We start from the raw sequence: 14,212 nt of genomic DNA, 5'->3' as shown, positions 1-14,212 counted from the left end.
GAGACATGATGCCTAGTTCTTCTGAGATAGTTAATCTTGTATCTGGGGTTGTACCATTTCATACTGCATTATAACATTCTGTCTTCCCTCTTCACTCTCATACGAGAGACCCCATTTACATGAAACACTAATGTATCGGGGGGAATGGCTTTGCTAGAATGCTTTTTTGGCATCTATTTTTGTATATGGACCTTTTTGTGTGAAGGAGCACTAAGTCATGTGATCCTCCATCTGCATACTAATAAGTGTTTCTCGAACTTGGGTCTCCAGCTGTTGTTGGACCACAACTCCCATAATCACTTGATTACTGGTCCTGCTAGCTAGGGATGATGGGAATTGTAGTCCAAAAACAGCTGGTGACCCAAATTTGAGAAATGCTGTGTAGTACAGCTCAAACACAGGTTTATCACATCTGTGAGAACTAGGCCTGTCTTTAATTTCCATGATGCTGAAGATTAACATACCAGACTACAATCTCTTCTGTTCTGTGACAAATTTATCCAGAATGTAAGGTAGTATATCTTCTCCAACACCAAGTCAAAACTACTGACATGCAGCTGGTGTGGATACAACAGGCCATATCTTAAGAACCTCATTGCTGACACAGCTGGTCAGACTCAGACCAGTTCATATATGAAGACTTGGTTTAATTTGGGCTGGATTGAGATCAGTGATGCTCAAATGAAAATTTCCAGTTGTGTCCTACTCTTCTGAATGGGATTTGCATCTACACTGGATTGTTTCTTAGGAAACAAGTTGGCTACCTTCAAGTCATTTGTTCAACAGTCTCTGCCATATGCCCAATATTTGCTTATTTTAGTTATTTATATTCCATTTTTCTTACTATGGTTGTTTATATTCCATTGTAAGTGCACACCTGAAATTGGTAATTATTGGGGTGGATTGAGGAGAAACATCTGCACTGTCCACATTGTATATTTAAAGCATACTCAACACACAGGACTTCCCACAAAAAAACCAAGAAACTGTGGTTTGCTAATTGTGCTGAAAATGGGCGAAAATTATGGGCCACATGATTCATTTGGGGTGCTTTAAATGTGAATTGAATATGCTTTTAAATGTATAGTGTGGATCTGCACATGATAAAGCCATCATGGGTGATTATTTCTGTGTTGTGGTAATCATTTGTTCTGACCTATTGCAGATGCATAGTGAGATAATGACTTGCTTATACCTAGAAGATGTACTGAATTAAAAGCATGAAAACTGTGATCTTACCATATTTTCTGTGAGATCTCGTACTATTCAAACAGCACTCCTTCATGTTCCTAGTCTGTTCATCGTACCATAACTTTGCAATTTATTTCTGAAGCTTTTTATACTTCTCTCAAAGATTCAGGGGAAAATAAGTTTTTATCATTATATCCAATATACACATTGCACTGTACTTGAAACACTCATTTGAAGGCTTCAGTATTTTCAGAATATTCTAAAAGTACCCATAGAGGCTTTCATATGCTATTATGTTGCAAAACAAATTAATATGGCATCAAGAGTACATGGTCACATCAATGTACAAAGGGCCAGCTGATATAATTTGTGGACTATTTTTAAAACTTGAAGCTATTAAAAAGAATGAGTTATGTGAGAAAAAATTCAAAGTCTATAAAAAGTAACAACCTTGTGTACTGTGTTTTGCTTTAGAAAAATATTGGCGTAATACATGAGTTATTCCAATTTGCACCTGGTTTTGTTTTTTAAAAAATACTATCAAATTTTGACTTGCATCTGTAATGCAACTGAAAGCACCATCAAGGGATACTTTTAACATAAGGAAAGATACAATTAGCTTGGCCAAGGGAAGTATTTCATACCTGAATGCCTGTAAGCAAAAGCACTTTTGTACAAGTGACTTTTAATAGATAGTTTGGATGTAATGCTAATATGAGAATGATCAAGTTTTTTTAAAAAACTTTCCCTTGTCCATGCTTCTTCAACATAGCAATGAGAAAATGTTCAGAAACTTATCTGAGTTCAACAGCATCTTAATCTTAACTATGGTTAGTTGAAACCAGCCAACTTCAAACCATAGGTTTCAACTGATCATAATCACTGACAATAGTTTAGCATTCAGATGACATGGTAAGCTATGGTCAGTCTAAGATGGAAGTGGAAATTTCTGATCTATTTGCAGCTGTGCAGGAGTAGGAGAGGGAGCCCATGAGCCTGAGATTTTCTGAAGCTCATTTTCATAACATCCAAACACAGAGAAACAGGTTTTGGCCAATTCAAGGACATGATGCACACAGCCTGGTTTAATGTATGTTTACTTTAGATACTTACAGACAAGTAGCCAATTTTCACCTTAAGAAGGACCAAATAGTGATGTCTGCAAATGTGGAAAGTATGATTGCTCTTCCCAGCTTCTTGCTTAAGTACTTGTGCCACCCATTTTCTGTCCCTCAAACAATAATATCAATTTTGCAGTTACAGCAATGTTTGGCACTAGACGGGTATGACATTGTGGTTTTTTATCACATCTTCTGCTCACACAGAGTTATGCATCCCAGATCCTGAAAAAAATGTAAGTTAAAAGTCTGTTCATCTCTTAATATTGTCCTGAATATGATCGCCAAAAGTTCAATTACAGGAAATATACCTTCTTGTTTTCATGCTATTTCTCTTTCTCACTCTTTTTTTCTAATTGAAAATTTAATCATGATTATCATTTCATTAACATTGCTAAAGACTAGCTGAAAGCTGGGGAGCCATCTGCATAGAATTTCTGTTTCAAAAATGCCAAACCCCTGAAATTGTATGTATAATATTTCTGTTAAACAGAATAAAAGAAAGCAAATAAATATATAAAAATGAAGAGCTCCTTAGATTACAACACATGTATTTTGCTCAGTTAGAATTTAATTTAGTTCTAGACTCAGAAAAAATCCTTAATGTCTTTTTCAAATTGTAATTCTTTTGCAAATGTTTTATGATTTACCTATTCAAAACCAGAGAATAATATTTTTTTATAATTTCTTTTATAGAAACTAGAGTTCACTTAACAGTAACATTGCCTTTTACAAAATAAGTTATTTTGACATCCCCCCGACTGCTTCTTCATTTTGTAAATGACTATGCAAACACCAATAGTTGAAGTTTCTCTAAAATAAAATAAAAATGCATTAACTAGTATGTTGGTGCAACTCATTCAAACCTTCCTGTTTTACTTTTAAATACTGTGCAGTGCACTTTGAAAGAAATAGGAAGTAACTGGACTAGGTCTATTTCTCAGTCAGATTCTTTGAGGCTCTTGGATGCTGCTGCTTTATAGGTGTACTACCAACAGACTGTGGGACTGCGGATCAAATGATAATCATGATGGTAGCCAGATACTATTACATCTTGCTGCTCTGTTGTAGAATGCAGTTAAGTTATTGCCACGGCCCTATTGCCACCCTTTTATTTTGGATGTATCGTAGCCGCTGCATTGAGCTCTCTTTAAAAATTGTATTTATAATGTTGTTTCATATTCCAACCGCTCCTGTATAAGGGCATCATCTTTATATTGTAGCCGTGGAGGAGCAGGCGAACATTCAAAAGCTAAAATGGCCTTTCTCAGGCTCCTGTCCAATACATGTCTCTCCCATGCTGGATACCTGTTCCTGAAGAGATCAATTTTAATGACAGATTCTTCAATCCTTGGTGGCCGGGATGAAGGAGTAGAAGGTGCAGTAGGTCTCACCTGAAAAACAGGCACACACCCATCTCTCTCTGCAAATTTCTGATCCCGGTCACTTGTGACACTCCTGTTATTAGAAATAGACCTTAAAGTACTTGATGCTACTTCTGGAGGAAGAGTAAAGGCAGCTACAGAGTCCTCACAAGCACAGCTTGGTGACTGCCCAAACCTTGGTCCATTGGGATGAAAGAAGGCATAGTACATCAGCATAAAAACAATGCCGGTTAAAAAGCTGCTGAACACCACACATAGTGCCGGTATGGCAAACGCATCAGAAATCATAGGAGCCTTGTATAGGTACCAAAGAGCACTCAAGGCAGTGTTTTCCAAAAGGATCACAAAATAGTAAATGAAAAGCCTACAGCGTGTCCTTCCCTCCTTGACGTTGAACCAACTAAAGATATAAATGATCCCAACGACCATATCAAAGACAATCTCTTCCCACTTAGTGATGCAGAACTCCGTCTCGCAATGGACAATCCAGAAGGTCATGATGCACCAGTGGAGGACGATGAAGATCCCAAAATACAGTTGGAAAACAGAGGCAAAGAGAGCAAAAGTAATCACCCGGGCTGCAATTGTGAAGAAATGCCAGCAGAACTGGATTATCACAGCCATATAACTGATTGGCTTCTTGTCATCACGGGAATCACGAAGTGCTTTTTGATAGGAAGCCAAAGCCCATGCCAAAGACACAAGGGATGCTGCAGCAGTAAGTCCTAGAAAAATGGGGCAGGACAGGGAGGGAGAGAAAGAGAGAGAAACAGAAATAGAGAATACAGTCAAGAAATGCAGAAGCTTCACATAGGAGTGTTTTTGCAAAGGAATCTTAATGAACCAGGAGAAAGCCCATTGTCTTTTAGCCTTATTACTCAAATGACTAGGTAAAAAGGTAAAGGTAAAGGACCCCTGGATGGTTACGTCCAGTCAAAGGTGACTATGGGGTGCGGTGCTCATCTTGCTTTCAGGCTGAGGGAGCTGGCATTTGTCCACAGACAGCTTTCCGGGTCATGTGGTCAGCATGACTAAACTGCTTCTGGCACAACGGAACACCGTGACAGAAGCCAGAGTGCACAGAAACACTGTTTACCTTCCCGCTGCAGTGGTACCGATTTATCTACAGAGTACAAGTACCTCCTTTTTTCTTTTTGTTAAAAAGTGTGGCACTTACTGTAACAACTTCATGGTGAGTACCGGAACCTATTTTTCTTTTAAAAAAGCACTGACCTTAATCATCAAATTTCCCTATTATACACAAAATCCCAACACCCCATACTGCAGAAACACAACTCCTCCCTCCCCACTCACACCACAAATTCACACACACACAAACCACAAGCCACTCAGAGGCATTAAAAAAAAAATACTTCACATGCTTCAGGACTCTGCCTGAAAATCAATATTAATTCTTATTTCATTGGCTAAAATATGGTCTTGAGAACAGAAGTTAAAAGAGGAATAGCAGGAGAGAAAGTTAAAGATCAGTGGCTTAAACATTTTTATCTTGACTTTCATATAGATTTCTTACTCCATGGGAAAGAAATCAAATGAATCAAAGACAGGTTAATAAAATTTCCAATAAGTAAATAATCTAGGATCCCTGAAAAGGGATTAGTTATGCCTTAATTATCTGCACTGTCATACTCACAAATGATAAAAGGATAATATCTATTTTGCTGGGAGGGAACAAATATATGAACAAACTAATCTGCTTTTAAGTACAAGGTCTCATTTATGACATCATGCATACAGATGGTGATTGTTGCATAATGCTGAAGTTGGTGACTAATTCCCAGTTCCCTATTTGCATGGAAGTTCAAAATATAGTTCAATAAGAAAACTTCTAAAATAGCCAAAGGTTACATGTCCCTGACCCTTAACATCCATTATGGTGAATAAAGCTAGCAATCGCTGCTAGCCACAATGGCTATGTTCTGCCCTCACAGTCAGATGCAGCAATTCTTCTGAATGCCAGTTGCTTGGAACCACAGTAGGGGAGTACACGATTGAACTCAGGACTTGCTCAAGGGTTTCCCACATCTGGTTGGCCTCTGTAATGTTCATAATTACATAATCCCAAGCAATGACAACAGTGAAAGAACTGGGGAAGTCACGTCTACAATAAGCTTTTAAGCCACCCCAGATTATACACCTACAAATCCAGAAGACTGTCCACGAAAAGATTTGGTTGCATTGTGTCCAGCCCAATGCTTTTCTTGTGAGTAGCAGACTGTTGAGGATGTGTGCCCATAATAATAACAATATAATAATAATTTATTATTTATACTCCGCCCATCTGGCTGGGTTTGCCCAGCCACTCTGGGCGGCTTTCAACAGAATATTAAAATACAATAGTCTGTCAAACATTAAAAGCTTCCCTAAACAGGGTTCCCTTCAGATGTCTTCTAAAAGTCTGGTAGTTGTTTTTCTCTTTGACATCTGGTGGGAGGGCATTCCACAGGGCGGGTGCCACTACCAAGAAGGCCCTCTGCCTGGTTCCCTGTAACTTGGCTTCTCGCAGTGAGGGAACTGCCAGAAGGCCCTCAGCATTAGACCTCAGTGTCCAGGCAGAACGATGGGGGTGGAGTAGCTCCTTCAGGTATACCAATAATATACGCTCCTTCAGGTATACTGTGCTAATAATAGCCAAAATATTTAGAAAAGGATAAGGAACTAGGAGTGTACCTCCCAAAATAAGCTTAGGATCACTCCAAATCATACATTCATGTCCTCTAAAAGATGACATTGAATTGCATCTGGCCCAACTCTTCCATTGAGCACAAGACAGCTACTGTTCAACATTTTCCTCCCAAAGGTTTCAGGAAAAAACAGATCCCCCTTATTCCACCTCCCCCCCCCCGGACTTTCACATCATTAGGCACATGCAATTTGGGGGGTAATTTATACTGTCTGCACTGGACATTTTTGGGAACTAATACTAATTTAACTACAATGTATACATTTCTAAAGATAGACAAATGTCTCTGTTAAAATACGCATGGAAAAGATCCTATAAACTGAATATTTCTTTAGGTACAGTTTGAACACTTATGCCTATTCTCAGGAAATACAAGTAGTAAATAAATATGTAAGGGATGCGGGTGGCGCTGTGGGTAAAACCTCAGTGCCTAGGACTTGCCGATCGTATGGTCGGCGGTTTGAATCCCCATGGTGGGGTGAGCTCCCATCGTTCGGTCCCAGCTCCTGCCCACCTAGCAGTTTGAAAGCACCCCTAAGTGCAAGTAGATAAATAGGTACCGCTTTATAGCGGGAAGGTAAACGGCGTTTCCGTGTGCTGCGCTGGTGCTGGCTCACCAGAGCAGCTTCGTCACGCTGGCCACGTGACCCGGAAGTGTCTTCGGACAGCGCTGGCTCCCGGCCTCTTAAGTGAGATGAGCACGCAACCCCAGAGTCGGTCACGACTGGCCCGTACGGGCAGGGGTACCTTTACCTTAAATAAATATGTATGTGAACCTATGCCTATTCAGACTATAGGATGGATGCACAGGTGTGATAGTCTTTTCATGCAATCAGGGACCAAGGAAAAAGAGGGCTTTGTAGATGCTGTGCAGACATTCAATGGAATGCCTGTAAACTGAGGTGCGTCCTTCTGCCGCAATCTGTTCTCCTCACCTACACACATTAACTCACTGATTATTCGGTAAAAGCAAGGCCCTTAACTTTGAAGCCCTCTCCCATCTACTACTACTGCTCATAAAGAGGTTCAAGATGTCTTCATTTTTCTTAATTATACCTTTGTGCAACAGTGTGATTCTAATCTTCTTGATTATAGCGGGGTCATGGTGATCTGTCACACCCTGTTGCAGATTGCTAAACAAGATTGCTACAAGGATCTGTTGTTTTCTTCTTGGACATCAGACGCTGGCACCTTTCAGAGCATAAGACATCAAGGCTGTCATGTCATTTATCAAATGGTCATTACTACCTGATCAGGAGAACTTTAAGCTTAATCCCATGGGAGACAACATTATTAATGACAGGGTAGTGTTGAAGCCATTGATTGAAATGATAACCCCTTAAAAAATTGGCAGCCTGAGTGCAAAAGCCATTGATTGAAAAAAAATGCCTTTGATTTTGAGTATGGTTGCTTAATGAGGTGCAACAACTTAGATCCAAATTTCAATTTGGTTAGCAAGCATGTCAATACCAATGAATCTATTATTTCAAAAGCCTCATAGGCACTGAGAGATTATTGTGCCAGCTCTTTCTCTCTCTCTATCCAACTCATGTATATTTGGTACCCTTTGTGTAGACCAGCATGAAGCCTTTTTGATCAGTTATAAACGTGTTTAGATGCTTGCTGTGAACAACTTTGCAGATTTACTGAGCTTGGAAGTGGGCACAGTGAAACCTTTGACCTCTGTGATGAGGTCAGCCAACACTATGCCAAGGTTGAGGCTGAAAGATACTCAGTTCTCTCAGGGATCTTACAGTACAATTATTATGTGAAAAACTTCCTTTTTTATAAGAACACTCAAGAGTCCTTCAAAGCACTATTGTAACCTTGTTTTTAATTGATTGTTCTCTATTCATTATTGTTAGTGACCTTGAAAGTTTACTGGATGAAAAGGAAAGATATAAATAGTTTAAATACTTTAAATGAAAAACGAACATATAGACCAGGGGTCTGCAACCCGCGGCTCCGGAGCCGCATGTGGCTCTTTTACACCTTTGCCGCGGCTCCGGGGCGGATACTAGCGAGGGGAGGAGGTGCATTGTGCGCCTCGACACTCCCCACTGTTGCGGGCGCTGTACTGGCTGTGACGTCGCATGGGGGCGGTGCGTGCGTTAGTCACGCACCGTCCCGACGTCACCTTCCCGCCCGCCCGCCCTCTACATTGTAAGGGGCATGTACGCTGGTCACTGCATTGAAAGGGGGCATGTACGCTGGTCACTGTTTTGAAGGGGAGTGAAGAACACACACACACACACACAAAAAGGTAACTTGTTAATTTAACGTTTATTTCTATGAGGAGGAGTAATTCTGAGGGGTCAAACAAAGAAATAAAAAAGTGACAAAAAATTATTTTTATAATGACGAGTTTTGCTGCTCCCAGTTTTTTTTTCTTCAGAAATGGGTCCAAGTGGCTCTTTTTGTCTTAAAGGTTGCAGACCCCTGATATAGACAATTCTCAGGATGCTCTAGTGGCCCTTGCTTCACTGCAAATTTCACTGTGTTGGGATTTACATCACTGCAAGGGCCATTGGATTGTGCTGTTAATTACTGTACAGCGGTACCTCGGGTTAAGAACTTAATTCGTTCCGGAGGTCCGTTCTGAATCTGAAACTGTTCTTAACCTGAAGCACTACTTTAGCTAATGGGGCCTCCTGCTGTCGCCGCGCCGCCAGAGCCCGATTTCTGTTCTCATCCTGAAGCAAAGTTCTTAACCCGAGGTACTATTTCTGGGTTAGCGGAGTCTGTAACCTGAAGCATCTGTAACCTGAAGCATATGTAACCCAAGGTACCACTATATAGTCAATCAGAGCTGCTGAATCCCATGGAGAAACAGTCACTGGGTCAGGGTATAAGCAAAGGTTGGTGTGGGTTGGTGGGATGTCTAATAGGAAAGTTCTGCAGTTGGAAATCTGCTTTCATAAACCTATGGAGGGGAATTTGCATTGCCAAATAGTTAAGTATGTGTATAGTGCGGCATTAACAAAACCCACTTCTCCCAAGGATGCCAATAGCCAATCAAATACAAACTATTAATGTATAGAGATGGGCAAGGCAAGGTTACAGGAAGAAAAGAGGCCATACCTCTTCATCCTGGAGAAGAGTGACTAGTGGGGTGCCACAGGGTTCTGTCTTGGGCCCGGTCTTATTCAACATCTTTATCAACGACTTGGATGATGGACTCAAGGGCATCCTGATCAAATTTGCAGATGACACTAAACTGGGAGGGGTGGCTAACACCCCAGAGGACAGGAACACACTTCAAAACGACCTTGACAGATTAGAAAACTGGGCCAAAACAAACAAGATGAATTTTAACAGGGAGAAATGTAAAGTATTGCACTTGGGCAAAAAAAATGAGAGGCACAAATACAAGATGGGTGACACCTGGCTTGAGAGCAGTACATGTGAAAAGGATCTAGGAGTCTTGGTTGACCACAAACTTGACATGAGCCAACAGTGTGACGCGGCAGCTAAAAAAGCCAATGCAATTCTGGGCCTCATCAATAGGAGTATAGCATCTAGATCAAGGGAAGTAATAGTGCCACTGTATTCTGCTCTGGTCAGACCTCACCTGGAGTACTGTGTCCAGTTCTGGGCACCACAATTCAAGAAGGACACTGACAAACTGGAACGTGTCCAGAAGAGGGCAACCAAAATGGTCAAAGGCCTGGAAACGATGCCTTATGAGGAACGGCTAAGGGAGCTGGGCATGTTTAGCCTGGAGAAGAGGAGGTTAAGGGGTGATATGATAGCCATGTTCAAATATATAAAAGGATGTCACATAGAGGAGGGAGAAAGGTTGTTTTCTGCTGCTCCAGAGAAGCGGACACGGAGCAATGGATCCAAACTACAAGAAAGAAGATTCCACCTAAACATTAGGAAGAACTTCCTGACAGTAAGAGCTGTTTGACAGTGGAATTTGCTGCCAAGGAGTGTGGTGGAGTCTCCTTCTTTGGAGGTCTTTAAGCAGAGGCTTGACAACCATATGTCAGGAGTGCTCTGATGGTGTTTCCTGCTTGGCAGGGGGTTGGACTCGATGGCCCTTGTGGTCTCTTCCAACTCTATGATTCTATGATTCTATTCTATACTGTGCATAATTCTGAACATTTTAATTTTGGCAAGTTATGAATCTGAGATTATTCTAAATTGAGTAAACTGGGGAGGAGGTTTGGAAAAACCAAAACCAATTTCTTGTAGTAAGGAATTTTCAGAAAGATGTAGGAAGTTACATCTTTCATTGTCAGTGAAGAATCACTTTAGTGGTTTTCATGCATTACTAAGGTAAAGGACCCTTGGGTGGTTAAGTCCAGTCAAATTTGACTATGGGGTGTGGTGCTCATCTCCACTCTCAGGCCGAGGGAGCCAGCATTTGTCCTCAGCCAGCTTTCCGGGTCATGTGGCCAGCATGACTTAAGCATTTCTGGTGCAATGGGGCACAGTGATTACGATCAACAAGCTCAAGAGGCTTGGTGGTTTAGACCATAGCGCCACCTGTGTCCCTCATGATTTACTACAGTCACACAGCACTGAGTTGTAGGCATTAAGCCCAGAGGACTATCCATGCCATTCATCAACATCCAATTGCTAAGCAAAGGGGGATCAGAGGCAGATTTAGGGCAGCTTGAGCAGTGTAGTTGCACCCAGCACACAAGCCAAGGAGGGCGCCTTCTCAAAGCCCGGTGAGCACTTGCCTGGCTTCAGGAAGGAGGTGTGAGGGCTCTGACAGGGCCCTAGAGTTCTCCTGCCTCCTTCCCAAAGCAGGCAAGTGCTCATCAGGCTTTGGGGAGAAGGGCTCTAGGATCCTGCAAGGGCCTTGCGCCTCCTTCCCAAAGCCCAGCTTAAGCCAGTGCCATGAGGGCTGGGGGTATCAAATGGCCTTACGCAGGGTGGCATTTTACCAAGATCCACCCCCTGGGGGGACCATAAGGAGGTCTGGTCCAATCTTCTGCTTCATGGTTGGGTTTTGGCACACTAGCCCCCACAGGTCAAACCATACAATCCAGACCTGTACGTGTCATGATTTGTTTTACTGAACAAAATCATAGGCCACTTAACAACAATAACAAAATAACCTCCAGTATAAAATATTTATCAAAAATACTGATAAATTGACTAACTTTAAAAACAGAAATAATAAAATTATCAAAATACAAGTGATGATTATTTGAAATTGTTAAGCACTTGTACAAAAAGTTACAAAATCATCTCACAAAACTTACAAGCAACTTACAAAATCCACAAAATTAAAAACAAGTATGCATTGTATCTCTGGGTAGGTTTCCAAAAACAAATAAGTTTTGAACAAGTATTCAAAATAGTACAATGAAGATACCTGCTTGATATTAAAAGACAGGAAGTTTCAAAGCATGAGTGCTGCTACACTGAAAGGGAAATTCCTTGTTAGAGGCAGTGGAAGACAGGAGTGCCTGGCGTGCTCTAGTCCATGGGGTCACAAAGAGTTGGCCACGACTAAAAGACTAAAGAACAAAAATGATAGAAGTGATCTTACAGGCCTTGGATGTGTAAATCCAAATGAGATATAGATGGCAGCACTTGAACTTTACCTTTACATAGATTTGAAGATGATAATGACCTACATTCCATCTACTGCATTAATCCCTATAAAATTGGCAAAGCTTTGCCTTATTATTAATGTCCTGTTGTTGTTTTTTAATGTTGCTCAAGCAGAGGCAAGCCTTCCAAATTTCTTAATGATTAGTTCTGAACATTGGTTGCACTAACAATTGCCTCATCTCTCTGAGAATTACTAAACTATTCATTATGGAAAAGGATGAAGCAGTTTACCAAGTTACACTACTACTACTACTACTACTACTACTACTACTACTACTACTAATTTATTATTTATACCCCGCCCATCTGACTGGGCCCCCCCAGCCACGCTGGGCGGCTTCCAACAAGACAGTAAAATACAATAACCTATTAAACATTAAAAGCTTCCCTAAACAGGGCTGCATTTAGATGTCTTCTAAAAGTTTGGTAGTTATTTTTCTCTATTATTTTTCATGGAATTCATAAATATGGCTGGCACACATACCTTGGTACGAGAAGGTTAAAGTACCATGTAGTAAGGAAAGCGGTTTATGAAGTATCAACAAAATATAAAAAAATATTAGAACCAAAAACAACATGGTAACTTTCCCCACTGGAGGCAATATCTCTAGAAAAAAGAAGAAGAAATGAGAAATGACTGGGCATCTTATAAAGAACTATTAATGGAAGTAGATCATGAGTTGAAACGAAAGAGGTTTGAAGATATAACAGGATTATTAACTGATTGGTTACAACACCATCAGCTTAATGATATATTTAAGATGGACAATCAGAAAGGTTTCTCTAATGAAATCTCTAAATTTGAAAAAGAGTGTTTAGAGAATAAGACTAAAATACTTTCAAAAATGTATAAACTACTATTAGAATGGCATACGAAAGACGAACAGGTCAAATCAGTTATGATACACTGGGCGAGGGACTTTGGATATAATATACAACTAGCAACATGTGAGAGGTTATGGAACTGGGATTTGAAGTTTATAGGATGATATATTTTGAAAGAAAATTATATGAAAATGATGTATTGCTGGTATTTAACACCTAGCAAATTAGCTAAAATGTATAAAGCAAGGTTAAATACATGCTGGAAATGTAAGGAAATAGAGGGCACCTTTTACCTTATCTGTAAGGTAGTAAAAAGAAAAAAGAAAAAAGGAAGATGATATATAATGAACTGATTTTTTTAAAATAACCTTTTCTTTAAAAATGGAAGATTTAGAAATTGTAGGTGGCGAAATTCCAAGGGACCAGAAGAGACTTTTTATGTACGCGACCACTGCTGCCTGGATGCTATTAGCCCAGATATGGAAAAAAAACATGGGCCCTACCAGAGAAGAATGGCAGATTAAATTGATGGACTACTCAGAAATGGCAAAAATGACAAAAATGACCGAAAGAATCAGGAACCAGGAAGACCAAAATTTTAATAAGGAATGGGGGAAATATATAATTTGCCTTAAGAATCATTGTAAACAATTAAAATTATTAGTAGGATTGGAATGACACTTGTCGTTAAACATTGGACTATGGTTGTAATGGAGATTTAATAGAATTGGATTATCAGGGAAGATGCAGGAGAAGAAAGTTAATGAAGGGGACGGGGGAAGTCCATGGGAATTCATTGAATTCTTTTTTTATGCTTTTGTAAATTTGAATATATATATATATATATGCGCATGCAGGGGCATGGTGTGGGGAAGGCCAAGGGGGCTATAGACCCAGCTGCATGGTTTTGAGGGGGTGCGAACCAGGTACCCCCACGCAGGGATCACCATCCTGCCTGCCGCTGAGGGTCTTTGGGCCCAGGACCTTGGCCTTGTTGTCACACCCCTGGCCCCCTCACCAAGGGTTGCATTGTCTGGTTGGGCTCCCCACTGTGCAGGTGGTGTAGCATAGCCCCATGAACCTTCTGTGCCCTGTGTCACCCGGTGGCAGAGGCAAGGGTTCAGCTGGCGCGTCAGGTTTTGTTAACCCTCTGCACCCAGCCTCTGGTCCCGCCTTGGGCGCATGCATGCCCCGGGCGCCAATAAAGGATGCAACTCCACTTCAAAAATGTACAGTATCGTGATACTACAAAGACAACTGTAGAGTAATTGGAACCATGACCACAGAACCCTAGAGCTTCCTTCCAGATAACTGTCACTCATAAGAATGTTGTATTATTAGAAATTATTCTGTATACATTTTTCCCCATTTCATGATTCAACTGAATTTATTCCTAATAAAGTCAAGAGCATTCA

At 40.7% G+C, this 14,212-nt stretch overlaps 1 protein-coding gene across 1 annotated transcript in view; it reads right to left on the bottom strand.

The window, feature by feature from the left end:
* Positions 1-2,451: 2,451 nt before the first annotated feature.
* The window catches only part of XKR4 (XK related 4), a 143,226-nt gene continuing 131,465 nt past the window's right edge, over positions 2,452-14,212 (bottom strand). The window contains exon 3 of the mRNA XM_081204641.1: positions 2,452-4,419. Within this exon, the coding sequence (XP_081060767.1) occupies positions 3,473-4,419 (947 nt within the window). The 3' untranslated portion in view covers positions 2,452-3,472. The remainder of the gene's footprint in view (positions 4,420-14,212) is intronic.

Source organism: Podarcis bocagei (assembly GCF_964188305.1).
Source record: "Podarcis bocagei genome assembly, chromosome: 8".
NCBI lineage: Eukaryota > Metazoa > Chordata > Lepidosauria > Squamata > Lacertidae > Podarcis > Podarcis bocagei.
This window is presented reverse-complemented; position numbering and strand designations above follow the sequence as displayed.